The 26707-nt window shown below is 47.4% G+C and overlaps 2 protein-coding genes across 4 annotated transcripts in view; both read left to right on the forward strand.

Moving 5' to 3' along the window:
• The window catches only part of STN1 (STN1 subunit of CST complex), a 63376-nt gene extending 61045 nt beyond the window's left edge, over positions 1-2331 (forward strand). Inside the window, exon 9 of the mRNA XM_041745041.1 lies at positions 1920-2331. Coding sequence (XP_041600975.1) covers positions 1920-1972 — 53 coding nt within the window. The 3' untranslated portion in view covers positions 1973-2331. The remainder of the gene's footprint in view (positions 1-1919) is intronic.
• Positions 2332-14276: 11945 nt separating this feature from the next.
• SH3PXD2A (SH3 and PX domains 2A) overlaps positions 14277-26707 on the forward strand; it is a 242331-nt gene continuing 229900 nt past the window's right edge. The window contains exon 1 of one of the 3 annotated variants that reach the window (XM_041746521.1): positions 14277-14514. In XM_041746521.1, coding sequence (XP_041602455.1) covers positions 14443-14514 — 72 coding nt within the window. In that variant the 5' untranslated portion in view covers positions 14277-14442. The remainder of the gene's footprint in view (positions 14515-26707) is intronic. The other 2 variants (XM_041746519.1, XM_041746520.1) reach the window with 2 other exon arrangements.

The following is a 26707-nucleotide window of genomic DNA, read 5'->3' on the forward strand; positions in this document are numbered from 1 at the left end:
AAGATAGACGTTCAACCACAGAACCACCCAGGTGCCCCTCTAAACTATGTTTTAACTATGTTTAAAACTCAGGCAACAATATCCACATCCAAATGTGTTATAATTCCAAATGGGAACACATCAGTGACCACAGGGCAACGGCACTCCTTATCATGCTCTCATCAGTCTTTCAGTAACAAGTTTCTGTGTTATTCTTCTCATTGAGGCACTATCCTACGTTAGCCATGGGACGTGCCTGAATAGCTAATGTATATACATGTAAGATCTTCTTCAACTAAGCTTTTAAAATTACCCTTAAAAACTAAAAATGAATTTCACTAGTGAAAAACAGGATATTTAAGAAGAAAATTTGGGCAGCCCGGGTGGCTCAGCGGTTTAGTGCCGCCTTCAGCCCAGGGCCTGATCCTGGGGACCCGGGATCGAGTCCCACATCGGGCTCCCTGCGTGGAGCCTGCTTCTCCCTCTGCCTGTGTCTCTGCCTCTCTCTGTGTGTGTCTCTCATGAATTAAAAAAATAAGTAATAAAATCTTTAAAAGAAGAAGAAGAAAATTTGAATATGATGAGCTTGATCAGGACAAAATATCAAATATCCCACCGTAGGCCAATTCTTTGAAGCATTAGCCTCACTGACAATAGGTGACAGAAGCAATGCACTGGAAATGCTTATTCAAAGCCCACTCCAAGGCAAGAGAGAACAATGATGTTTAGTTGTTTTGAGAAGTCACCTTTTATGGCAATAAAAATTACCCAAGTCCTAAATATGTTTTGTGTAGTAAATTTTGCAAATTAGTTTTATAGACCCTGCCAAGCTACAATGACATTTTGAGACTAAACACAGCAGAGCGTGAAAACAAGGCTTTCTGTTTCACTCCACGGAAAATGAACAGCTTAATGCGTTTGTAAAAACATATGCAAAGAAGTCTGGTGATGAACGTGCACTTCTAGTGTGGCACATAAATAACGCAGTGCCCACAGAGGAGCACATACTATTAAGGAGAAGCTTAGAAGACCTCAAGCCATTATTAATAAGATCTATCAATAATCGAGTAACAAGCAAGAACACTTTGAAAGAGCAGGCCTCTGTGAAAGAGCAACAACAACCACCACCTGATGATTCCACCCAGAAAGAAATTTGCAAATGCACAAATCACACTAAAAATGGAAGTTCCTTAAGGGTGGAGCTCTGGTCTAACTTGCTCATTGAGCAAGCACTCAATCGTTACTGAATGAATCAATGAATCCAAGTTGCTTCATGTTTGAAGATGAAGGTTATGTATGGTCTTTACAAACCAGCAGGACCAGAGAACAAATGTGCTCATTTTAGTAAGTAGTAATGATGATGGTGGTGGTGGCGGCTAATAGTTATTGAAGATTTAACACATGCCCACACTGTGCTAACCATTTTCCACAAATTGTTTCATGTTCACCTGACAATGACCCTCTGAATTAAGTTTTATTGTCTCCATTTTATGGGCAAGAAACTGAAGCTTAGAAAGAGTAAATAATGACTTGCACAAAGCTCGCAAAGGTTAAAAGATTGCACAAAGAATTAATGGTAGAGCAGGAATCCAAAACCAGACCCACCCTCCTTCTGCACCACACTCCTCTGCCACATGTGCAGTCAGAAAGAACAGCTATTATGAGGAAGATTGAAACACACACACACACACACACACACACACACACACACACCATGAAATACTGGCAAAAATATAGTAGTAACATTCAGATGGTGAGAAAATAATTATTCAGGTGGGGTGGAGTAAGGAAGTAGTGTCTTCCGTCAAGTTGTTTCATAAGCCAGGGTTCAGTGTCACATTGTCAACAGCTGGACCCCAAGACCTGACTCTTACTGCTCACCTGCCTAAACCCACCCACTGACTTTGGTTCCACATTTTTCCTTACGCTCTTCTTTGCAGCTCACAGGCATAGCATCCCAGGAAGAAACAGAAACTACCCCTCACAGCACTAACAACTGCTGGGATGAAGAGCTCCAGCCCACCCACACCAATTTGAACTTAACCCCCAACTCACACCTGCACAGATGGACCATGGAGTGACCCATGGAGTCCGAGAGACCGACAGTTACCTTTACCTCAATGAAATAGTAAAATCTCCACTCAAGGCAGATCACAAGCATCACTTACAGAACATGCAATGTGTGTATAGTCATGTTTCCTTAAGGCACATGAGCAAGCTTATGCCCGTGGGAACCTTTACATATGGTGACAAGGTTCCCCTTTCTAAATATTCATCCTAACCCTAAATAAAAGGAACCTATTCACTCTTGCCCAGGGAGTCATGGCTTTGGAAGTTATTCCTTGTGTTCTCCTTATTGGCTGCAAATAAAGTTTACTTTGTGTGACAACTCTACCTGGTGTAGTTTCTATTTATGATTCACCTAGGAGCAAACTCAGTTTGGTTAAAGTATGATACGCACAGTAAGCATTAGCCATTATCAAGAACACAGACTCTTAAAATGCATGGTGCGTGTGTGCAGTCTCGCTGATGTGCAGTCTTCACACTGAAGACTCGTTAGACCTTTTTTGGGTTATTGTAATAATAACATGGGCAATGAGATCTAGAATTTAATTTTTACTTTTCAGGCCAGAGCAAGATGCTGATGTGACCATTTCAAGTGAGGAAATAAATTATTCTCTATTTGGCTAAAGAAAACCTGTTACTAGGGAAATACTTCCTTTATTTAAATGAATTAAATTTAGATGTAACGGTTCAGCTGGTACTTTTACAAACCTGAGAAGGCTGAAGCTGTATTGCAAGATTGGGATTTTATTTTATGTTGAGAATTTAAAGTATTGAGTGCTTTAAGATATATTGTTAGCAAAAAAAAAAAAAAAAAGATAAAGTGTTAGCAATGACATCAAGACTTAAGTCACAGCTCTATATTAAAAAGTAATACTGAGGTGTTTGAGTGACTCAGTCTATTAAGAGTCTGCCTTTGGCTCAGGTTATGATCCCAGGGTCCTAGCATTGGGCTCTGTGCTCAGCAGAGTGTTTGTCTTTCTCCCTCGGCCCCTTACCCCACTCGTTCTCTCTCTCCCTCTTTCCCACTCTATCAAATAAAATAAAATAAAATCTTTTTAAAGAAGTAATACTTGAAATTTTGTAAGATATGTGACCCATTAAGACTCAAAGATACCAGATTTTTCAAATGGCCCCATTGAACATTTTATAAAGTTGCAAAGCATTTCTGAATAATACTTTTTACTGAGCAATGAAAGCAAAATCTAGAAGAGGAACCCTTCACTGACCTCCTAGAAATAGAGTCTATTTAAGAATGTGAGCAGTTGTTAGTTATTATTAGTAATATAACTGAAACAGAAAATTCTTGTCACTCTTCTTGCAAGCTTCTGGAACAGTTTCATTAATGTGTCAGAAGACTGCCAGACAAGTGGCTTAAAGACTGTTACTATTTGCAAGGACTATCTCTGTGTGAATCAAGAACCACCTGATGCTGGGTAACAATAACAAAGTATAAAAATAGATGGCTGAAACTGATATAAACCTGGAACTGAATCCATAACCAGATTTCCATGCCTATCAAAGCACATTCATTGTCCCTACTGATTGATTTTATATTTCCACTTTAAAGAATTTTAAAATTCTAAATATTTCAAACATACTTCTTAGTACAGACAGTAATATGAAAAACAAGTTCTCCTAACCCAAGTTTGACAAATAAGAGCATTTTATCACATTTAATTCTTTTTTTAAAAGGACATGTATTACTATAATTACAGAATCTTTTGGTTCCCTTCTCTCACCACTATCCTGAAGTTGGTATGTTTTCTTCCTGTCCACTTTAAGTATTTTAACCACAGGTGTATATGCCCCTAAACATATGCATATTATATATAGTATTTTTAAAATTTTTAACATTTACATAAATGGTATACTATACATATCCTTCTGCAACATGCATTGTTTTTATTCACCAGAATCTTGTGGAGATTTATTCAGACTGACTTGTTTAGTTTTATTTTATTCATTTTTTTAAAAAATTGAGATCTGTGTTAGTTGATTCTGGCCACTATAACAAGAATTTCATAGGCCAAGTGGCTTAAACAACAGACATTTATTTCTCACAGTTCTGGAGTCTGGTAAGTATGAGATCAGAATGCTAGGATGGATGGGTCTGGTGAGGACTCTCCTCCTGGTTTCTTCACATAGGTGGGAGGTCGGGTAGGGCAGGAGAGAGAGAGAAGAAACAAACTGTCTTATGTCTCTTTTTATAAGGGCACTAATCCCATCATAAGGGCTCCACCCTCCTGACCTAATTACCTCCCAAAGTCCCCATCTCCAAATACCATCACACTGGGAATTAGGGTTTCGAAAGAAGAACTTTTGGGGGGTGGGTTACACATTCAGTCCCTAGCAAGGTATAATATAAATAACACTGAAGTAATTGACTCTAGTACATGGCTTTGAACTTCCTCCCAGACCAAGAGGAAGACCATTTCCAGCACCCACAGTTTTTTGTAGCCTCTCCCAGTTTATACTTCTTAGAGGCAACCACTAATATGATCTCTACTTCCATAAATTAATTTTGGTTGTTTTGAACTTTATATACATGAAATCATACAGTAGGTGCCCTTTGAGTCTGTCTCTTTTTTGCTCAACATTGTGTCTGCAATAATCTGGTGTGTTGTACATAGCAATTGTTTGTTCTTTGTCACTGGTATGTATAGTATCCTATTGTATGAATGTAATGCCATTTATTGATCCACTCAGCTTCAGTGGACATCAGAGTGGCTTTCAGTTTTGAATAATTAGGACTAATACAGTGTAAATCCTTTAGTACATTTTTTATGTGGACATACGCACTAATTTCCCTTGGATCTATACTAGGAATGAAATTATAGGGTTATAGTATGGGCATATTATACAGAGTTCAGTGGTTACAACAAAGATCATATGGCTCAAAAAAGTAAAAAATATTCACTTCAGTTTAGTTAATGAAAAGTTGTGTGTCAGATATTGTTCTCAGCACTGGGGGTGTGTCATGATAAGAAAACAGACCAGCATCTCTGTGTTTATAGAGCTGGCATTCTTATGTTTTAATAGTATGATGACTTGATAATCAGACATCATCTACATGGTTTCTTGGCTATCCATTGGTGAGAGTTTTCTATTTTGTTTCTAAAAATCTGAACAGTGGCAATCTACCATGTGCTAAGCAGGGTAGACAAATAGCTAAGTTTTGGCCTGAAAGGGTGGGATTTTCCAAGGATCTCCTGGCACAAAAAGGTCCAGTTCCTGCCACATTGAACAGCACCCTCCAAGTGGAAATTACAAATCCCTCCTCACTAGCACCTCCCATCTCTGTGGAGCATTCTTGCAGTGTGCCTGTACAGGATGCTTTGCACTTGTAGACTGGGCTGGGCCAGCTCTGACCCTGGCCAGCAGACAGCCCTGTAAGTCAGCAGTGGTCACCCCCCAGCTGCAAGGTCAATGTGCAGTAATCCATGGCCTAGAGCTGTTTCCTTGGAAGGAATGGTTGGTTTTAAGTAAGTTCAAACTTTTAATATGCTTCCCAAGAAGTTAACTATTCAGAAAACTTCCTCCTCTCCCCTCCCCCAAAAGTAAAAAAAAGAGAGAGAGAGAGAGAACTTCAAAATATAGGAAACATCTGACCTCCATGAAAGTCAAAAAAAAAAAAAAAAAAAAAAGAAGAAGAAGAAGAAGAAGAAGAAAGATGCTCTTAAAATATTTTTAAGAGTTTGAAGCTATATCCATGTAAGTTACTTTTACTCATGGAAGTATGTGAGTGACATTATCCAAGTATGGAAAACCATGAAATAAAAGATGATTCAGAACACACTGCTTTCAAGCCATTTAATAAATGCTTTACTCTGAAAATAGAGAAAGAAGTGGACATGTAATAGAAAATTTATTTATCCCAGCTCTCATTAAATAAATGCCAAACAAATATTTTAAAAAACAGAGATCTGGGCAGCCCCAGTGGCCCAGTGGTTTAGCGCTCCCTTCAACCCGGGGTGTGATCCTGGAAACCCAAGATAGAGTCCCACATCAGGCTCCCTGTGTGAAGCCTGCTTCTCCCTCTGCCTGTGTCTCTGCCTCTCTCTCTCTCTCTCTCTTTCTCTCTCTCTCTCTGTGTCTGTCATGAATAAATAAATAAAATCTTTAAAAAAATAAAAAATAGAGATCTGAAGGGACCCCCAAATCTTGATTTTTTTTTCCCCTGCCTAATTCATTGTTTCCTCCACCTAGACTGTGAACTTCACCAACAAGGACATTCTTGTTTTGACTAAATTACCATTTGTAGAATAAATACATGAACATGGTGCTCATTCAGCACAATTCCTGGCACAGCACACAGCAGAGGCTTAATAAACTATTGCTGAGAGGGGAGCCTGGGTGGATCAGTTGGTTTAGCAACTAACTCTTGATTTCAGATCAGGTCATAATCTCAGGGTCATGAGATCCAGCTCCATGGTGGGCTCCCTGCTCAGTGCAGAGTCTGCTTGAGATTCTCTCTCCCTTTGCCCTTCCCTCCACTCATGCATACTCTTTCTCAAATAAGTAAAATCTTTTTATTTTTTCTTTTTATTTTTTCTTTTTAAAAATAAAAAGATTTTATTTATTTGAGAGAAAGAGAAAGAGAGCACAAGTGAGGGGAGGAGGGGCGAGCGAGAGGGAAAGGAAGAAGCAGACTCCTGGCCAAGCAGGGAGCCTGACATGGGGCTTGATCCCACAACCCCGAGATCAGGACTCAAGCCAAAGGCAGATGCTCAACTGACTGAGCCCTCAGGCGCCCCTCAAATAAGTAAAATCTTTAAAAAAATACTATAGGGTGCCTGGGTGGCTCAGTCAGTTACATGTCTGCCTTCAGGTTAGATCATGATCCTAGGGTCCTGGGTTCAAGTTCTGTGCCAGGTTCCCTGCTCAGGAGGGGTCTGCTTCTCCCTCTGCCTCTACTCTTGACCGCTGCTTGTGTTGCCTCTCTCTCTCTCTCTCATGCTGTGTCTCAAATAAATAAGTAAAATCTTAAAAATAAAGACATTACTATAGAGGCACCTAGGTGGGTCAGAGGGTTAAATGTCTGCCTTCGGCTCAGGTCATGATCCTGGAGTCCTGGAATCAAGCTTCAAGTCAGGCTCCCTACTCAGTGGGAAGCCTGCTTCTCCCTTTCCCTCTGCTTCTCCCCCACCTTCACCCGCTCGTGCTCTCTTTCTTAAATAAAAATTTTAAAAAGATTACTATAAAAAACATTGCTGAGATTACCATTGTTATTGTTACTATGATGATGATGGTGGTGATAATGATAATAGCTAAAGGGAACTTTTGATATTGACCAGATCAGTCCCCACAGACCAAATGAAGTTGGAAAACTGAATAGCACCACCATCCCCTCAGTTATACAGGCCATGAACCCACAGCTGTCCTTAGCACCTCGGTTTTCCTCATCCCTGACCAACATTACCAAACAGGGGTCACTCTACCTCCTACAGTTCCCATCACTTCACCCCAACATCATCATCCTACTCCAAGCTATTTTCACCTCTTGTATTGCACTGCAGATTTCTAGCTGTCCTCATCCCCTGGGCCTTTCACCAAGGGATCATAGTATGCTTTCAAAATGCAATTTAAACAAATTATTATTACAGACAGATATGTGAACTATAGAATTTTAAAATTTTAAATAAATTAATTTTTAAAATTTAAGATTTTACTTTCCCACCCCTAGAGATCACCACCATTCACACTTTAGTATGATTGCCTCACCTTGATAACATTTGTCACGATTACAATTTTACATTTATTTGAATGATTTTTAAAACAATGTATATCTTCCTTAAAGGTGATACAATTCTCTGAGAACAAGGACTTTGGTCTGGCTTGCCCCACACTTAGCCACAGGTCCTGGCAGAGTGGGTGAACTTGTGGATAGCTTCAATATCCATTGAGTGAATAAACAGATGAAGTCTTTGAAAAGGTAAACAATAATTTAGTAGGTGTATTCTGGGGCTTGTGGGTCACTCAAATCAGTCTTTTTTCTTAGAAGGCTGGTTGGCTCTCAAAAGAAATGTTTAGAATACTTGACTCCACCCCATTGGTAATTGATTGGGTCAGGGTGGACACATGACTCACGCTGGGCCAATGAGATTATTTTTCCTGGGAACTCAGATCTGGACTCCAGAGGCAATTGGTGAGTCCTATGTGTGTCTGGAATTGAGGAACTGATAGACACTTGGGCCCTGGGGGGCTCTTGCTGTGTAGGTAGAGAAGCAGAGAAAAACAGTCTGCAGATAGAGAAGAATGAACCAGAACACACAGTGCTAAGCAGAGATAAGTGATGGGGGGAAATGAGCATGTTCTCAAAGATTTGATCCTTCTTGCTTCTACTGAGAAGCCCCAATGTCTGTGGATAAGGAGACACTGCTGTATATTGGAAATAAAGCCCCTTCTTTAAAAAATAAATAAATAAATAAAGCCCCTTCTTTTTTTAGCTGGCCTAGCTCAATTTTTTGCACTTGTAAACCAGTCTTAACAAAGGTATGCACTATTCATATAGTAAGCAGTAAAAGGAATCAAAGTGATCATAGAAATCAGCCTAGGGCAACACCTTGTTGACAGTCCAAATCCCCTCCAGGTTCACCCAGGTAGGAAAACCCGGCCTACTACAAGAGCTTCCCTTAATTGCTCTAGCCTAAGGGGGTAAGCAATGGATCAACTATGGGGATATCTTCTGCTCGAGACAGAGAAACCAGGATATAGGCTGGAGTCAGACCTGACTTTCAGAGTCTTGATTCTTTCACCTGAAATAGACATATGAGTTCAAAACATTTTTTGAATACAGAACTGAAAAAAAGACAAGAGGGTCAAACCAAAACCAGACTCATATTTTTGGTTATTTGTGGCTTCAGGCTATTTAAAGAAACTGCCTTTGAATTCCCCAAGGGGGTTTTTTTTCTGTTCTTTTTGTCATCCAGTGGCCAACTTAGGGTTTGCTGGCTTCTGGAAAATCCAGGGGATTTTGAAAAAGAAAATCTTTGGTGGCTTATGGTTAAATGGAACTAGGCAGACCGATCTTTTATATAAGATGATGCCGGTAACCCCCTACCAGGGAGGAGTATACTTGAAGGCACGCTCAGTAGCTGAGATAGATGTCTGAAATTGGCCACACTCCTATCCTGAGGGTCTTAAAACACAATGCACTGGTTGAGGCACCAGATGTCTGGAGTTATAGAATACTTTTTTTCCCCTCTGTGACTCTGATTGTGTCCTTATCCTCTTTGGCCATGCAAGTTATCAGATTTCCCTTTGGTATTCCAGGGGCATGGTCATTTGCTAAGGCTGAAACTTGAAAGCGGTTCTATCAAAAAATTCTGCTGCCTAAGAACCCTTACCAGAGTCAAGGCTAAGACAAGAGGCTGAGACTCCATGACACCATGTAAAGACACCTGTTGAGACTTTGTTGATATTCTTATTGTTTTGGGAGACAGGTAGAGGTGACTTCCCCCATCTGATGGTTTGGCAAACAGGAGGGGTCCGTTATTATGGCTGCAATTATTGAATAGTGGGGCTGAGCAGATAGGGCAGTCCTGACACCTCGTCCTGATCCCATTCCACAGCAACAAAAGAGAGGCAAAGTCTGGCCAGCAATTTACCTTTCTCTGGAGAAAATGGAAGTTGACCTCATGGTCTATTCCTAATTCAGGAGGGACTATCTTTAATACACTCCCCAAACATAAGACTACTAAGGTTGATCTGAAAGAGAAAGAGTGAGAAACGGGGGGTGGGAGGGTGGTGGGAAGAGAAACACAAATGCCCTGGATGCTCACAGTCTATAAATTGTCAGGTCATTCATACCTGGCCAGAGGTCAGCTGAGGACTGCAAGGGATACCTTGGGGCCAGCTGTTGGAGTTAAAGGTGCTAAAACCACTTTGGCCAGGAGGGGGCCCCAAATTTCACTCAAATTTATACATCTCTGGGGAAGAGTCCACCTATACCTCACTTTACATAGCAGTCTCCCACCATTCTGTGGCATGGAAGGGACCAGAAAAATCGTCAGAGACCCAGAGAAGGGAAGTAACGTCAATGTCACAAGTCTGGATTGTGGTTGAGCAAGTGACCCGGGTTGTGTAAATCCTGTTCCAGAGCTCTGTTCAGCTCTTCTTAGACATCACTTTTATCATCAGCACCTACAGATATCTGTTGAGAGCCCAGAAATTTAAGAAGACAACTATCCCTTGAGTGCCTGGAATGGAGAGAACCTTGTGTTGCATGGGGGGATGTGCAGCAGGTGGTGGGGTGCTATGGCGGGGGCGGGGAGGGAAAGGGTGGTGCCAGAGTCTGTGGTCACAGTCCTCCAGACCTTCACAGCCTTCTTACTGGTTTAGAAGGCACAACGTAAGCACAACTAAATTCAAGAGCAACAGAAGGTGTTGATTGGGGTTCAATACAGTCGCAGTGGAGCTGTCGTAGGGCAATGTGGGATTAGTCACCAAAGGAGTGGTTAGCAATCGCCATCAACTTTCTGAAAAGGGAAGAGAGTGCTACTGTGCCTTTGTTTAGCATTTAACGGTTTTCAGTGTTTTCCTGTGTTTGGCGTGATCATGAAGACTACATGGGAGAGGAAGCAAGGTGGGCTCCGTGTGGGGGGAGCTGATGGGATTTCCAGGGAGACACACACAGTCCCTGCCCTTGAGAGACATCCCGCCTTGCGGGGGGCGGGGGGGTGGGGAGGGGTCCAGGCAGCTATGTGATGCTTGTGTGGACAGAGAACTGGAATGGGAGACTCGGGCTTCAAGGGAAAGAAACATTCTGGATCTGCAGATGTTTGTCAGTGCACAGAGTGTGCTCTTTCAATGAACGTTTCTTGACCCTGAATAGGCTCCTAAGCATGGAGGGGGTGGGGGAGAAAGACTGCTGGCCTGGGACTACCTGGCTCTGTGGCATCAGGCAACTTGCTTAGTTTCTCTCTGCCTCAGCTTGCTCCTCTGTAGAATTAGAGGAATAAATAATTTCTTGGATCCCTTCCAGTTGGAAGAATCTTTGTTCTAACTAAGCATCTTACAATGAGCTGTTTTGGAAAAATCAGATTTTCAGGCATCCATCAGTTTGCATCTTTAGTTTGAGTCCTCTTTCCCTTATTTATCTTAAACTTTTATTTGGCATTTTTATGATTATATTGTATCATTTGAACTCTCACAATGTCCTCGGACTGAAGTCATCCCCAGTTCATAGATGGAGGGGGCAAAAATAGGGATTTACCTACTCTTCTACAGCACTGCTAGCTACTTGAGCAGATGTTTTCAACGCAGACCAATGTACCCACTATGTGCCAAGCATGATGGGTACATGGTCCCCTCTCCAAGAGGCCTTTGACCAATGTCAGTCATTTCTGGGGAGTGCCCGGCACTCAGTAAAAGTATGCTGAACAGGAAGAAGTGCCTAAAGTGGGATGGATGCTTCCACTCAGTTGCTCCCTTTAATTGAGGTAATTTGGGAGCACAAGGGGAAGTTGGGAGTATTCAAGTTGTGTGTCGAGACCCTGAATTTTTTTTTTTAAGATTTTATTTATTCATGAGAGACACACAGAGAGAGGCAGAGACATAGGCAGAGGGAGAAGCAGGCTCCCTGCGGGGAGCCTGATGCGAGACTCAATCCCAGGACCCCAGGATCATGGCCTGAACCAAAGGCAGATGCTCAACTGCTGAACCACCCAGGTGCCCCAAGACCTGAATTTAAGAGATATCAGGTTGTCTGGGGTTTCTCAGGCTAGGAAGAGACTGATGCCTGTAGGCAAGGACTAAGTCACTAGAATGGTGGAGGAGCATGGAGCCTTTGGTCTGCCCTCCCTGTGCTTAGAGTCATGTTTGGAGTGGATCCTAGCCTAGAAGAGGCGCTTTCAGAAGAAATGAAGTCTGTTACGGACAAGTACACACATGTCAAGACAGCTCGGGACAAGTGCTGCTGGCCTAGAAGAGTAGTTCAGGGGAGGCAGAGTGTTCCAAGGTGTTCCAAACTCTGCCTATCCTCCAGGGCCCCAGCACAGGGCAGCTTCCTCCATGAAGCTCCCCTTGACTGCTCTGAGTCCCATTTTCTGGAGTCCTAATATACATTTTATTAGATACAGAGTTAATGATATCCCTGTTTCTTAACTGGACACCCTACTCTTTGAGGGAAGGGATAAGCATTGGTCAGCTGGACTCAGTTTTCAGTTCCACAAACATTAATTGAATTCTCTCTCTTCTCTCTCTTAATGTCTTATAAAGGAACATAGAGTAGATGCTTAGTTGATACATTATTTTTTAAATGTCAAATGCCATACCAGCTAATTATGAAAAACAAAGAACTTGAAACTATGCCCACAGGAGTAAAGACTGCTGAGAGTTTCCAAACTCTCAGTATATGCAGGAAGGAATCTTGAAAGACTTTTTAGTGGGTGCCTGGGTGGCTCACTTGGTTAAGTGTCTGCCTTCAGCTCAGGTCATGATCCCAGGGTCCTGGGATCCAGCCCCACATTGAGCCTGCTTCTCCTTCTCCCTGCTCATGCAGTCTCTTGCTTTCTCTGTCTCTGTCTCTCTCAAATAAATAAAGTCTTTAAAAAATTTTTTTTAGATAAAAATATTTTTGGGACGCCTGGATGGCTCAGCAGTTTAGCCCCTGCCTTTGGCTCAGGGCGTAATTCTGGAGTCCCGGGATCGAGTCCCACATTGGGCTCCCTGCATGGAGCCTACTTCTCCCTCTGCCTGTGTCTCTGCCTCTCTCTGTGTGTCTCTCATGAATAAATAAAAATAAAATTTAAAAAAATATTTTTTAAAAGACCATTTAGTTCAGCACCCACATTTGACAAAAGAAAACCATAAGGTGACTCTAATACCTATGGCATTAAGTGATTTGCTCAAGGTCAAATATTTAGATAGTGCCATCCCTTGGTGTTCTACATCCTTTATCAAGAAGGACAGAGGAATAGTGGGGTATTCTGTCCCAAGCAAATGTGTGAATAATCTTAGATTGGTACGTGGGTTCTGACAGCGTAGGGAAGAAACTTTTAATACAATAAGGTCATAAAACTCTTTATCCCAATTTCAGATGTTTCACATTGGTCCATGGTCACAAAGCTTTATTGTGTTTGTGAAACAATAAAATTAATCGTGAAAATACTACCTCTTTAAATATTTGAAGCTAGAATGAAAAAGAATAGATGAAATAGATGGGGGGGGGAGGGGGTCTGTGTGTAAATTCAATTAAATAGTAATCGTGCTCCAAGTCCAGGGATGGACAAGGGGCCGCAAGTCGGTTTCCCAGCCCAGAGGGAGAAGTGGTGAGACATCCAGAGCCCGGGGCCAGGGATGAGCAGGGGTGTGGGGCGGGGGCCGACCTGGTGGATGTTCCCACCGTTGTGCGGTCCCTTCCCTCCTCGCCCGCCTGGGAAGGTTCCCAGGGGGGCCCTGGGCTTCAGGCAGTGCTGTTACCCGAGCCGTGTCGCCTCACTGGTAAATGATGTCCCAGGTCATTTACACGGGGCCAGGTCGATGGGCGACTCGGCAGAGGGTCGATCCCATTTCCGGGGAGAATCCACTCTGGGACCCCGGGGAGCGCAGGTGGTTCGTCAGAAGAGGGCTCAGCGCCGGCCCTCCCGGGGCCCGCGTCCTCCTCGGGGCCTGGGCAGCCAAGCGCTAGTCTTCATCACAGGGATCTGGGGATGGGAGTGGGGGGACGCGAAGGTGGGGGCAAAAGGCACGACGCGGCTCCAAGACGGAAGGCCGGCGGGGGGCGCTGGGCTCCTTCCCGGCCTCCGCGGTCCCGAGCCGCTCGGCGCCCCGGGCTGGGCGGGGGCGCGGCGGGCGCGGGTCTGCAGGCCGGGCCGCAGCCCCCTCCCCGGCCGCGAGCCCCTCCCCTCCCCTCCCCCGGGCCCGAGCCCCTCCCCTCCCTCCCCCCCCCCCTCCCTCCCCCCTCCCCTCCCCCCCTCCCCCCCTCCCCTCCCTGCCGGCCCGGCCCCGCCTCCGCCTCCTGCGCCCACAGCCTCCGCCCGCGCCGAGCCCCCCAGCCCGAGCGCGGCGAGGGGGCGCCGCCAGCCCTCCCGGCGCGCTGACAGCGGGCTCCGGGCCCCCGCCCCGTCCCCGCCGGAGGGACACAGCCCCGCCCCTCCTCCGCTCCGCCAGTTCCCGCCGGACCCGCGGGCGGCCAGAGCGGGCGGGCGGAGAGCGGCGGCGGCGGCGGCGGCGGCGCGGGAGGGAGGGAGGGAAGGGGCGCGGGGCCCACCGAGCCGCCCACGGAGCCGCCCACGGGCCGCCCACGGGCCGCCCGCACCCCCGCACCGTCCGCGCCCCGGGGCCGTGCCCGAGGGCGCCGGGGCCGGGCCGCGGGAGCAGGGGCAGGAGCGGCCGCCCGACCGGGATGAGAAGGTGACGCCGCCGGAGGGCGCCGCTCGCTTCGCCGGGGGCAAGATGCTGGCCTACTGCGTGCAGGATGCCACGGTGGTGGACGTGGAGAAGCGGAGGAGCCCCTCCAAGCACTACGTGAGTCCTGCCCGCGCGAGCCCTGCGGGGCCCGGCCGCAGACCGCGGTGCCCCCGGCCCGGAGCTGGCCGCGCAGTGTCCCTGCAGGCTGCGATCCGGGGAAGCCCTCTCTGCCCTTCCCCACTCCTGCCGCCCCCCCGCCCCCGATTTCTTTTTTTGGCATTGGAATTGGCAAGTGGCTGCCCTTGTCTGTTAGACGGTGAAGTCATCCGTGCGCCTGAGCTTGGATGGATGGTGGGGGGAGCCTCGCCAAAGCCCGGCTGAGAAGCTCCGCGGGGGGAAGGAGCATCTCCCCGGCCCTCCCTGGGGCTTGGGCCGCCCAGGCTGACCGGGCCGCGAGGCTTCGGGGGTCGCCGGGGGCGGGGAGCCCCGCGCTGTCCTGGGCTCCGGCTCCCTGGGCGGGCTCTGGGGGCCCAGGGAGGCCGCCGCGCCCCCGCCCCGCCTCCACCCTCGGCCCCCAGCTTTGGCTTCCTTCTTCACGTCATTGTGTCCGTCGGTGTGAGGAGAATTGTGGCTTTTCCTTTTATCCCTTCTCTGGACGTGACCCTTAACCGGGTTCATTTCCTCTTAAGTGATGCTCCGTCTCCAGACACGGGGAGGCCAGTGTTTGCGGTGGTCTCCGAGGAACGGCTGGCTGCCCCTCCCCCTTCCTGCCCCGCGATTAATGAGAAGGGGCTAAGGTTGATTGAGCCGAGCCGCAGGGACGGGGTGACCCGTCCCCTTTCATCTCAGCCGGTCCTGTCTTCCCATCCTTCGCACCTTGGGAAGTAAACATGCTGTCCTTGACGGCTGAGGACGCCTGTCTGAAGCTTTGCCCCTACTTGAGATAGAAGGCACAGCCAGGCATCTAAAGCAGGAGGACTGCCTCTTACTTGCAAGTTAGGCACTTAAAGGGGGTATTCAGAATGCCCAAAGCATTCGTTTTAACTGTTAGAACAGGTTGTAGGGTGCTGTATGCCCTAGACTGCACATTGATCTCTGAGAAATGCCTTTCATTTCCCTGTTGAAAGAGGCCCGGGTTTTGTGCCAATGTCAGCCTCAGGCTACTCTTTCTGTCTTTATCACCAATAGCTCTGAACTTTGGGTGTTTGTCTTTTTGCAGTTTTTGGGGGGAGTGCAATAAATGGGCCAGGGCTCAGATTGGAGAGGAGGTAAACTAAGGAGTCTGGTTCCTGACCAGACAGAGAGGTGGGGTGGGTGCCTGTGGGAGAGTTGTTCCTTTCCTGTTATCTGGCTCAGCAAGCATCTTCATTTCAAGAAAGCTGCCATTTCAAGAAAGCTTGTTTCGGAGGACTTGGGTCACTAGGTGGTCACCTACTCCAGGTACAGATAGATGTCCATTTGAACCTCCCAGCCCTTAGTATCAAGTTGGCCTCACTAACTGTTTTTCTTACATGTCACAGGCTAAGTTTTAGGGGTTCTCTTTGTAGTCCTCAGTGAAGCCTGGCCTACTTTCAACAGATGGCACTCTCTGCTCTGAGACCCAGGCGGGTGCTTTCTCCCTGCTCTCGATTTTTAGTGAAACATCACATCTTAGCTCTAACCAGTGATGTCCAAGATTACAAGTTAGGGTGTACTGGCAACAAGCCAGAAATGTTGCTAAAGCAAGAGAGAACCCACCACAGACAGTAGTGGGAGGGTGGTTAGTGCTAGGGCTCTGAGGTAGAGGGTCTTATTCAAAGCCTTGGTCAAGTACTAACTAGCTTTGTGACTTTGAGCAAGTTATTTAACCTCGTGGGAGGGTTCCTCATTTTTAAAGTGAGGATGATAATAGTACCTATTTCATAGGGTTGTCTGGAGAATTAAATGAGATCATCCATGAAAAGCACTTAGCACAGTTCCTGGCAGAGAACAGGCACGCACTAAATGGTAGCTTATTATTGGTGAGATTCTGACTAAGAAAGCACTTTTGAAAAGTAGCTATTAATGGTCTGGCAGAAAAGGAAGAAAGATTTTGGGTTTTAAGATTGATAATAACTTGTTCTATGTGAAAAACACAAAAGTCCTGTGTAATTCCCTTGAAATGATCATTGCCTCCCTTTTTATGGACAGTGTTTCCCAGGACATCTATGCTTCCCATGTAAGAATTGGCATTATGTTTGGGGCAGGGAGTGATGTCACTGAACAGTTGGGGCCATCCAGAGCTCTAAACTAAGGTTGTAGAAAACAATTAAAGGAGAAAGTGTTATATGTTGTGGAATTGTGGAGCTGGCCGGACTCATGAGGCTCAACCCCTTCATCTGACAGATGGGGAAACTGAGAACCAGAAGGGGGGGAAGTCACTTGCAATCTAGCTCTTCACGGCACCTAGGTTTACCTGGCGTTTTGCCTAGGGTGTGGGTTTTGTTTGTCAAAGTACCTTCAGTCTGGTTGGAGTTGACCAGGAAGACAAATATCTGGTGATCGTAAGAGGTTCCTACATATTTGGGGCATTAATGGGGCATAATATAAGGACAGGGGGCCTAATAATAGATAGTGTCAGCAGGGCTCATAGGGACAGGAGAAACAGGTTGGGGGAACCTGTGCCTCTGAAGCTTAGGATCTCCTCCTCTCTTTGCCCTTGCACAGTGGATGCCACACACCAGAAGTCAAGTGTTCTGTGTAAGGTACACTCTGGTGTGGGTGGCTGGCAGGACGCGCTGCGCCCAAGTCACAGATGTTCTGGAAGTCCTCTGCACTGGAAAAGCATGCCCCCTTCCCGCCTCTCCTCCACTGATGGTGAATTCTTAGTCTGTGGTTTGGCAAATTGCAGAGCAGAGAGGTTTTATGGGATGTGCACGTTAGCCGAAGCTGGCTGATGAGAGGCCTGGGGCCCAAGCAGGAGGCTGTTCTGCTGGCTCCAGAACACTGGGAATACACTGCAAAGTTTTTTTCTCAGGACATCGGGCAAGGGGTGTGCTTGTCTCCAGGACAAGGGGGAGCTCCTTGGACACCAAGGGTCTTATAACTCTAGTCTGTTTATGGAAGACGGGCAAGTGGCTTCTATTATTTGGATGGTGCTGTCAGCCCTTGCTTCCTTCCTCTCTGCCAAGCCCCTAATTGGGTGGGGTTTGGGGAAAGTGGGCACCTGCTGCTTAGGTCAGGCTCACTGGCATAGAGTTGGGTTCCTCTCTTAGCTTTTATGAGCTGCCCCTGGGGAGACCTTAGGTAAAGTGCCTTTGGTTTCAGGCTGCTTGTCTTTCAAATGGTCCTGATAATGCTGGATGCAACCTGCAGATTACTTCATTTGGAAGTCTTCTATAAGATATCAGTGCAAGTTTACCATAATTCTTTGCAGTCACATGTACATGCAGGTGTATGTCAAGTCCTATGGTGGTGGAGAGAAGCTCATTTCTCTAGAACAAGCAAATTATTTGTTTGGATTTGGGAGGCATTGTGCTTTTACAGTAGTTTCCTTTCTTGATTGTTTATTTCAGACAAGTACCAGTCATGAACGTTCTGATCCTCTACAGGACTCTTTCAGGAATGCAAATAATAGCCAGTGTTAGTAGTTACCATTGGTGGTGCCAAATACTTAACGTGCACAATTTCCTGTGATTCCTACGGTTCATCGAATATATCCTAATGCACCCTAACCTGGGGTAGGCGCTTTGATTCCTTTAGACAGATGGATGAACTTGGAGAGGTTGGAGATTGCCCTGCATCTCCCAGTTAGGACAAGGCAGATCTGGGTAAACTCAGGTTAGCTTGCCTCCCAAGGAGGATATGGACCTAAAATGGAGCCCTTTCTCAACTTGAGTCAGGGTAGGGGAGACCAGGCTCAGGCTCACATGTCAGCGGGAGAGCAGTGCGAGGTGTTAATTGAGGACCACCTCACTGTATGGGACATTCGCCTTATGCTACAGGTGTGAGTTTGTGAAGGCAACAGAGGGCGATCACGGTGAGGCAGGGTGAATGGAGCAGACCCAGGATGATGGCTGGTCCCCACGGATGTGGGAGGTGATAAATTACGGATCAACACTGTGGAAATAGTACATTCTCCTGAGTGTTTAAATCATCACAGAATTTGGTCTTGGTCCTGGGAGTACATTTTTAGGAATTGGCTCCAGACCCATTCATTTCTCTGCCGTTCAGTTTTTCTCTAAGCGCTTTGAGTGTGGATCCAGTGTTATGGTGGGAGAAAGACATGTAGCTGCAGAAGAGGCAATTCTCAGGGCCAGTTCCTTTCCTGAACAAGTGCTGTGGGGGCAGATCAGGGTTTGAATCCCGCCTCTGGTGCCTCCTGGCAGTGCCACCCTGGGCCACCCACTCTGAGCCTCAGTTTCCCCCACTCGTAACTTCACAGAGCTTTTGGAAAGTTGATTTGAGATAATTTTGGGTAAAGCATTCTACTTAGTACCTGGCCCCTGTCACTCATGTTCAACGTCTATGAGTTTCCATCTGCTGTTCCTTCCATCTGGCAATCACCAGAAAGCTGGAGTATGCTTTGGACTTGGTAGGTGAAGCTGAGAGAAAAGAGAAGGCTGAGGCAAGAAGGAAGGACCAGCTGCTCATAGTGTGATGGGAAATTGGGCAACGTGCCCAGTGGAGAACACCCAACACACAAGAGAAACAGATAAACAAGGAACAGCTGTTCAGACCTGGAGGGCTTCCTGGAGCCCATCTAGCGATGGCTGCCTAGTAAGCTGAGCAGAAGGGAAGCCATGTGGGTTGAGGTTGAGGAGTAAAGAGGTGGTCCTGTAAGGGCAAGGTCAACATAGGATCTCAGCCCCAAGGTCAGTGCTGCACGTCGGTTACCACTCCTGCCCGGTCTCTTTCTCTCTTTGTCTCTGTCTCTCCCTCTTACACACGTGCACACACACAAGAACTGTTTCTTCTCCTTCTCCAAGGAGGCAAGTGATCCAGGGGTGATTCACAGATCTGACACAGCTTCCTGCTCATGGAACAACCAGCCACATCCTGCTGGCTGTTGGAATAGGAGCGCGACCAGCCATTTATCATGACCCTTTTGGGAGCTGAGTGGGGGTTTGGGGGGGACAAGTCAGGATCAGAGTCACTGTGTGTGGTGGCAGGCAGAGGAGAGGTAAAGGGAAGGGAAAAATAAACCTATTTGATGTCACGGGAGACTGATTCCAGCTCCAGAAATATAAGTGCCAGCTGCCGCATTTTCCGAAGAGATATTCTGGGGCCAGCGTGAGTTAATGGCCAGCGGAGGCCATGAATTAGAGGAGTGTTAGGACTTAGGGGACTGTACAGCAATCCTCTGGAAATTGCCTTCTAATTTCCTCAGCCTGAGTCACTGACCAGCCTAGTGCTTGGCCAGAAAAAGTCTCACAGGCAACTGTGTTCCCTGTTGCCTCTTAATTAAACAAAATCAAGCAAATAATAGAGCTATACATACAGTAGTCACACTTACTCCTCTTGAGTTCTGAGAATCCAGGAAAGGGATAATGGTTTAGGACAGGGATCCAGGGAACAGGAAGGACAAGGGGTGTGTGTGTGTGGGAAACGAGGTGGAGCTCTGGCTTTGGAAATAGGTTCTGAGTCAGGGCCAGAGGTGTTCTCTGCCATAGCAATCGCCAAAAATAATGGAAGCGTCCAGTAGGGTGATCAGCATTTCAAGAGGTGATTCCCAGAGCTGCATGTGACTTCTCACTGGGGCCAGGCTGCTGCTGCCTGCAGTGAAGTCAGTGTCAGGAAAGCAGGTGAATGGAGAGGTCAGGGGCCTGGACACGTGCACAGGGGGGCCATTGGGTGAACCTCTTTCACACCCCTGAGTAACTGCTAGGCAAGGCACCACTTTGGCAATGAGTGCTGAGCAGAGTCCCGTGAGGTTGTCAAGATGCACAGTGAGGAGAGAAGGGGAAGAATCAATATGTGAGTACTTACCATATGTCTGGCAGTATAGACGATACCTTTCAGAGGACCTTTTATTTGAGCTACATTGCCACCATGTGAGGTAGGGAGGTGTTTTTTTGTTTTATTTTAAAGATTTTATTTACTTATTAGAGAATGCATGCAAGAGAGAGCATAAGCAAGCAGAGCAGCAGGCAGAGGGAGAGGGAGAAGCAGGTTCCCCACTGAGCAGGGAGCCTAATGTGGGGCTGGGACCATGACCTGGGCCAAAGGCAGATGCCCAACTGATTGAGCCACCTAGGTGCCCCGGTAGGGAGGTGTTTTTATATCTGCTTTGTAGATGTAGAAATTGAGGCTCAGAGTGTTTTTGTGACTCTCAGAGTATTGAGTGGCAAGGCTGGGATTCTTACCCTGGTCTTGGACATGGAAGTCTGTGAGCCTGTGGCCCTCTTCCCCATCAGAGAGAGAGGGGGATGAAAATAAGCAAGGAGTGCCAGTAGATCCTGCTGAGAGGGTGACATGTGCACCTGGAAGGCCGTGTTGTGAGGGAGCATCTTGGGCTCTGCTGTCCATTGGCTGGAAGCCTGTCTCCACCACTGGCCACCATGGGGCCCGGCACAAGCTACTCCATTCTTGGGAGCTCAGGTTCCTCAAGCAATGTGGGGAAACGAGGACTTAGCTTGTATGGTGGTGGCGATGATTAAGTGAGTTAATAAATGTGAAGAGTTGAAGAGCTAAGAACCTACCTGGTATGTGTGAAGCACAACAGAGGTACTTGCTTTAATAATAATTAAGTCCTAAAGCTTTTCAGGAGGGGGAGTGCTCTCTGTGAACTAGAGTTTTCAGGGAAGGCAGGCTCACGATGGGCTTTGAGGAGTAATTAGGATTTGGCTGGGAAGGAGTAGGATTTAGGTGGGAAAAGAGGGGAAGGGCATTCTAAGAAAGGAAAAAGCAAAGGGACTGGATGGAGGTGGGCTATGCTAGGAAAATGTGGCCAAAACCCACCTGGAGGAGAAGGATGAGGAGGAAGGCCGGGGCCAGCTTCTGAGAGCCTTGAATGCCAGCGGATGGAATTCAGTTTTGTTGTGTAGACACCTCTACCCAGTAATCCTTGGGAGGGGAGCTGACTGTCCTTGTGGGATCCTTCTGGTGGGCCCCAGGGCTGGGGTGGTTCTTGCAGCCATAGCTGGAACAGAAGTAAGAACTGGAGCAGTTTTTCTAGTTCTGCATTGGGGACGCTTTTGTTGGCAGGACAGACCCTAGCCCTCTCTGTTTATAGCTCTTCCTCGGAGGGGTCAGGCTGCCTCATAAAAGTTGATTGCACCCCAGACGTCTTGGGTAGGGGCGCGAAGGGTGGAGGAGGAGATGAGGGAGCAGCATGGAGCGGGGTGCAGGCTGCTTTGGGCAACACCCGTGGAGGGCTCTGACCCACGGGGCCTGGTGCAGCAGTGGTGTGCCGAGTGGGATAATTTCCATCCACATTCCCCAGCATTGCCATGGAAATACCCCAGTGGCAAGAGAGAGGAAACCCCTAACCTATTTGTTTTTAAATAACTTTTAGCTCCCCCCCTCTTTAAATAAATTTATTTATTCTTTTTTCAGTTGAACTCTACCCCCAGTGTGGGGCTCAAAATCATGACCCCAAGATCTAGAGTCTCTCACTCCACTGACTGAGCTGACTAGACGCCCCAGGAAACCCCTCTCCTCATAGGGCCTGGGGGCTAGTCCTAAACAGCTTGCTGGGAGCCAAGGTTGTCACCCCAAACATTCACACTCATGTTGCCTTCTACTTCAATATTTCTCTGAACTGGTTTTAGTTTTAAATATGGTGCTTCAAACTACCTCTTCATTTAAACCCCTGCCACACCCCTGCCAGATATTCCAGTAAGCCCAATTCTTTGGGGAGAATGTAATAATAAATAGAACAGCTAACATTTCTAAATGCTTTCTACGTGCTAAGAGTTTTACATGGAAGCTCCCAAAACAGTTCCCCAAAGCGTGTCGTTCCTGCTAGTGTCCACATTGTCCTGGTGAGGATGCTGAGGCTCAGAGAGCTTAAATAAATTGCCAAATACCATGCATCTAATAAGCTGCATATGGACAGGGGCCTGCTGACTCCAAAAGCTGCCCTGTCCCACAGCTCCTCACAGCCCTTACTCACATCTTATTCCTGGGAAGACTGGGTCCCAAGGAGATCCCACCTGGGGCCTGGCTGACTGGCTTTTCCAGATGTGAGAGCCTCCACATATCACCTTCCCCTTCTAGATCTCCAGTTGCCTATCTAGAAATTAGGGTGATTGCTTCCTTGCTGGTCTACCTTGCAGAGGGGAGGGTGGGTGTGAAAGCTGTTTGGGGAAACGCTGGGCCCAAAGAAAGCAGTTGCTCCCCAGATCCCTCAGTTGGGCTTCTGATGCAGATGGGGCTAGGAATGCTTTACAAAGGGGAGCTGTTCCTGACCTCCAGGAAATGTTCATGTAAGCTGCCCCAGCCAAGCTCCTTCTCCTGAGAAGCCTTGTAGCCAGGGTGGACGAGGTTCACCTTCGGCCCTCATTGAAGACGTCTTCTAGAAAGCCGCCTCTGGAAACTGCACTTTGCTGCTCTCCACGCCTGTCATTTTTGTGAATGGAAAGAGACAGACCTATTTCCAGGCACGTATCCTGCTACTGTTACCTGAGGGGAGGAAGTGACATCAGGCGCTGAGTTAGCAAAGGGGAAACAGCTGGGCAGTCTGCCCCTCCACTTGGCCCTTTCTCTGGCCCTTTGCTGTCATTTCCCTTTGGCTGGTGAGGAAGCCATCCTCCCCAAGCCTGGGTGGAGGGACACGGTGGGGTGGGGTCGGAGTCCCTTCCTCTGTGTGTGTCAGTGCAGCATGAATTATGCAGTGGGGCATCTGAGGCCCTCCAGTCTGTCTCTGGGGTCCCTGGAGCCTGGCAGAGATAGAACACTCAACTTCAGGGAGAGAGGGGTGGGCTCCAGTGGACTTGCAGGGTGTTCCAGGTGGGGTTAGGGATGGCGAGGGTGTGGGCTGGTCTGTACTTCAGCCTATCGCTGGTGGTCCCTGGTGGAGAGCCCTCACTGTTCCATTTTTCTAGGAGTATTTTCACTTAGTCATAAAAGAGACCTTGGCCTGTCATATGTGGGCATCATCATCCCACAGCTACCACACACTGAATTCCTATTTCGGGCCAGGCACTGCTAGACATTTTACTTAGAATCTCTTGTCCCCACACCAGCCCTGAAGGCACGTGTTTCTAGCCCCATATTACTCATATGGAAACTGAGGTGCAGAAAGTTCAGATTGCATTGTTCATCACGCACAAAGCCAGGTGTGTTTGACCCCCTGTCCCCAGCCTATGCCTGTTTCACGCTGTCACACTGCTTGACACGCTTGGTCCTTCTCCAGGGCTGCCCCAGGGGTAGCGGGGGTTCCTGCTGCCTGAACATGCTGTCCTCCTGTGGCAAAGCATTCTTTGTTGAGAAAGCCTGCCTTGCTGCTTTTGCCCACCTAAGGGTTCTAAGCATGAAGGGATTGTCCCTGTTATGTGAAGTGGCTGCTTTGTAAAGTCTTTCATGGTAGGCCCCATTCCGACCCAGCTTTATTCTGTTTCCTGATGGCCCAGGCCCAAAGGGCTATTTTAAGGGACTTGCCTGTGTGGGAGAATTTCTCATTATAACAACAGAGAAGGCGGCCTAGCTGGCCTGGCATGGTGCTGGCAGCAGGACTCTGACAGAGTGAGACTCTTTCCTGAATTCTGTCCCCTGGGCTGGTATCGATTCATTCAGCTCTCAGCACGGTGCCTGGCACCTGGAAGGGACACAGACAGCCATTTGGCAGCAAGGGCAGTTCCAGAGCTGACTGCCCAGGGATTTCTGCTGCCTGAAGGCCCAGTGGATTGGCAAACAGATCCTTTTGTCCGAGTTAAGGTCTCTAATAGAACAATGTCTGAACTTTGGTTCAAGCCAGGATTAATCATTTACTTTGGTTATCACTCATCGGCAGCCTGAGAAGGGCAGCCTTCTTTCCCCATGATTCCTGGACGTCACAGCTCCCTGGCAGGGGAAGTGGGGAAGTTGAGTCAGAGAGAGTATGAGGGGAGCCCTTTCTGGGTGCAGGCACTGGGCTAGGGCTTTTCACCCACTGTTTCCTTTAATCTGTGCAAACTGTGAGTGCTCTCCCTGTTTTGGTGACAAGGACAGCAAGGCTCAGAGAGGTGCTACATCTTGCCCTCTCTCACACAGCAGTAAATGGCAAGAGCTGGGGGTTTGAGCCCAGATCTCTGCAGCAACAGAGGTTCCTCATGGCCCACTGTGATCCCTGGGGATTGACAGACTCCCCCAGTGGCTGTGTGTCTAGTTGGGAGTTCTCTTTTTATTCCTGGCCCAGCTGGAAGCAACTGTAACATGTCAAAACTAGCGACACTTGATCTTCCAATGCCCTCTCTGTGCTTATACTTTGCCCTCTGCCATACGCACCCATGGGAAGCCATGATTTTTGGCTCTGCTGGCATATGGAACGCTGAGAGCCTGGTCCTGAGGCTTAAGAAAGGGAGTGGACCCAGGCGAGTATGCCTTCCCTTGGAAGGCTGAGGACCTGTAGCTTCATACATGGCTTAGCCTCCTGAGGACTTGGAGGCTGGGGATTTCTAGGGAGCACCTCACGTGGGTCCCCAGATGAAACTTAAAGGGTAAGGATAAAATCCCTAAGTCCTCTACACCCTCTGACCTCCCCACCAAGCCTCTCCATCAACACATGATATGGTTAGGATAAGATAACAAACCTCTTGCTGCTGAGATTGAACCCCTGGCAAGATCTGGCTTCTATTTTGGGATTCAATTTTTTATTCCCCTTGAACTCTTGTCCAGAGCCACTTTTGAAGGCCTGGCCCCTCAGATGCTCTAGCTGATGGGGGTCTACATCCTGTCCTTGGAGAAGATGGCTTTGTGGCCACAGTGCTGTGGTTGGGAGTAGAAGGGAGTTTAATTCTGGGCATTTGCTGCCTGCTGCTTTCTTAGGCTATCCTAGGCCCTGGCAGCCCAGAGAGGGCCTCAGGAGCCAGCAACTGGAATTCAAGAGCAAGAGGCTGGGGGCAGGGCAGCGATGGCCTTGGCTACATGGGCTTTGGCTCAGAAGCCTCTTACTAGCTTTTCTTACTTTGTCAAGTTTCTTCCCCTCTGTGGGCCTCAATTTTCTGATCTGTAAAATGGAATAATAATACTAACTAGCCTATATGATTGTTCTCTATGTCCTGTCTGACCCAAGATAGCTATTCAGTAAAGGGTAGTTATTGTTACCATTATTAGCATGGTCTTCCTTCATGCTTTTACTCAGTTTCTACCACCTTCCAGAAGCTTCTCTGATGTCTACTCTTACAATATTTCCTGTGAATTTTTATGATGTTTATCATTTTTGCCACTTGTGTAACACCAAGAATGGCCTTGGTTGGCCAGCTTTTGGCAGGCCCCTGTCTAGCTGCCTGGTTGATGGAAAAGCCTCTCGAGGGATGGGCCTCAATGTGATACTCAGTAATTCAGTCAACATTTCAATGTTGATTATGTCCCAGCCACTGACTGGGAACACAGTGGAGCAGATTAAAATCCCTGTCCTTTTGGAGCTTACATTCTGATGGGGGAAGGGAAACAATAAAAAACCTATTTTAGGTAAAATATACAGTGTGTTAGTTGGGGGATAAATGTTGTACAGAAAACTAAGCAGGGTGAGGGGACAGGAGATGGTGGTGGTGGGAGTTGTACTATTTCTTTTTTCTTTTTTTAAAATTGTATTTATTTATTTGACACACAGAGAGAGAGCACAAGCAGAGGGAGGGGCAGAGGGAGAAACAGACTCCCAGCTGAACAGGGAGTGCAATTTGGCACTTGATCCCAGGACTCTGGGATCTTGACCTGAGCCGAAGGCAGACGCCCAACCTACTGAGCCACCCAGGCTATTTCATTGAGGGAGCCAGTATATCTGTACAATGACTTTTGAGTAAGGTCTGAGGGAGTGAGGGAATAGGGCATGCAGATATTCGGGGGAAAAGCTATTGAGGGAGACACAACAGCCAGTGCTAAGGCCCTAAGGTGGAAATCTACCTGGCTTCTCCAGAGAAAAGGCTGGCATGATCCAGTAGAAACAGTGAGGGGGAGAGCGTGGGCAGTGAAGAGGCCCAGTTGGGCCTGTCTTCCTCCTGGCAATGAGCACAGTGCTTGCTCAGGACTTGCTGAAGACTAAAACTGGCCAAAGAATTGCAGAGAGGTTGCTCTCTGGAGACTGTATATGGGGTTTGACTTTGAACCCCTAAGAGGGATTCTCTGGGGAAACTCAGCAGTGTCATGGACTTAGGAACTCCAGGACCTCAAAAATAGTGCACCTGTTAGGGCTTTTCACTCACTGAACGTG

The sequence above is a fragment of the Vulpes lagopus genome, chromosome 2 (genome assembly GCF_018345385.1).
Source record: "Vulpes lagopus strain Blue_001 chromosome 2, ASM1834538v1, whole genome shotgun sequence".
NCBI classification, from domain to species: domain Eukaryota; kingdom Metazoa; phylum Chordata; class Mammalia; order Carnivora; family Canidae; genus Vulpes; species Vulpes lagopus.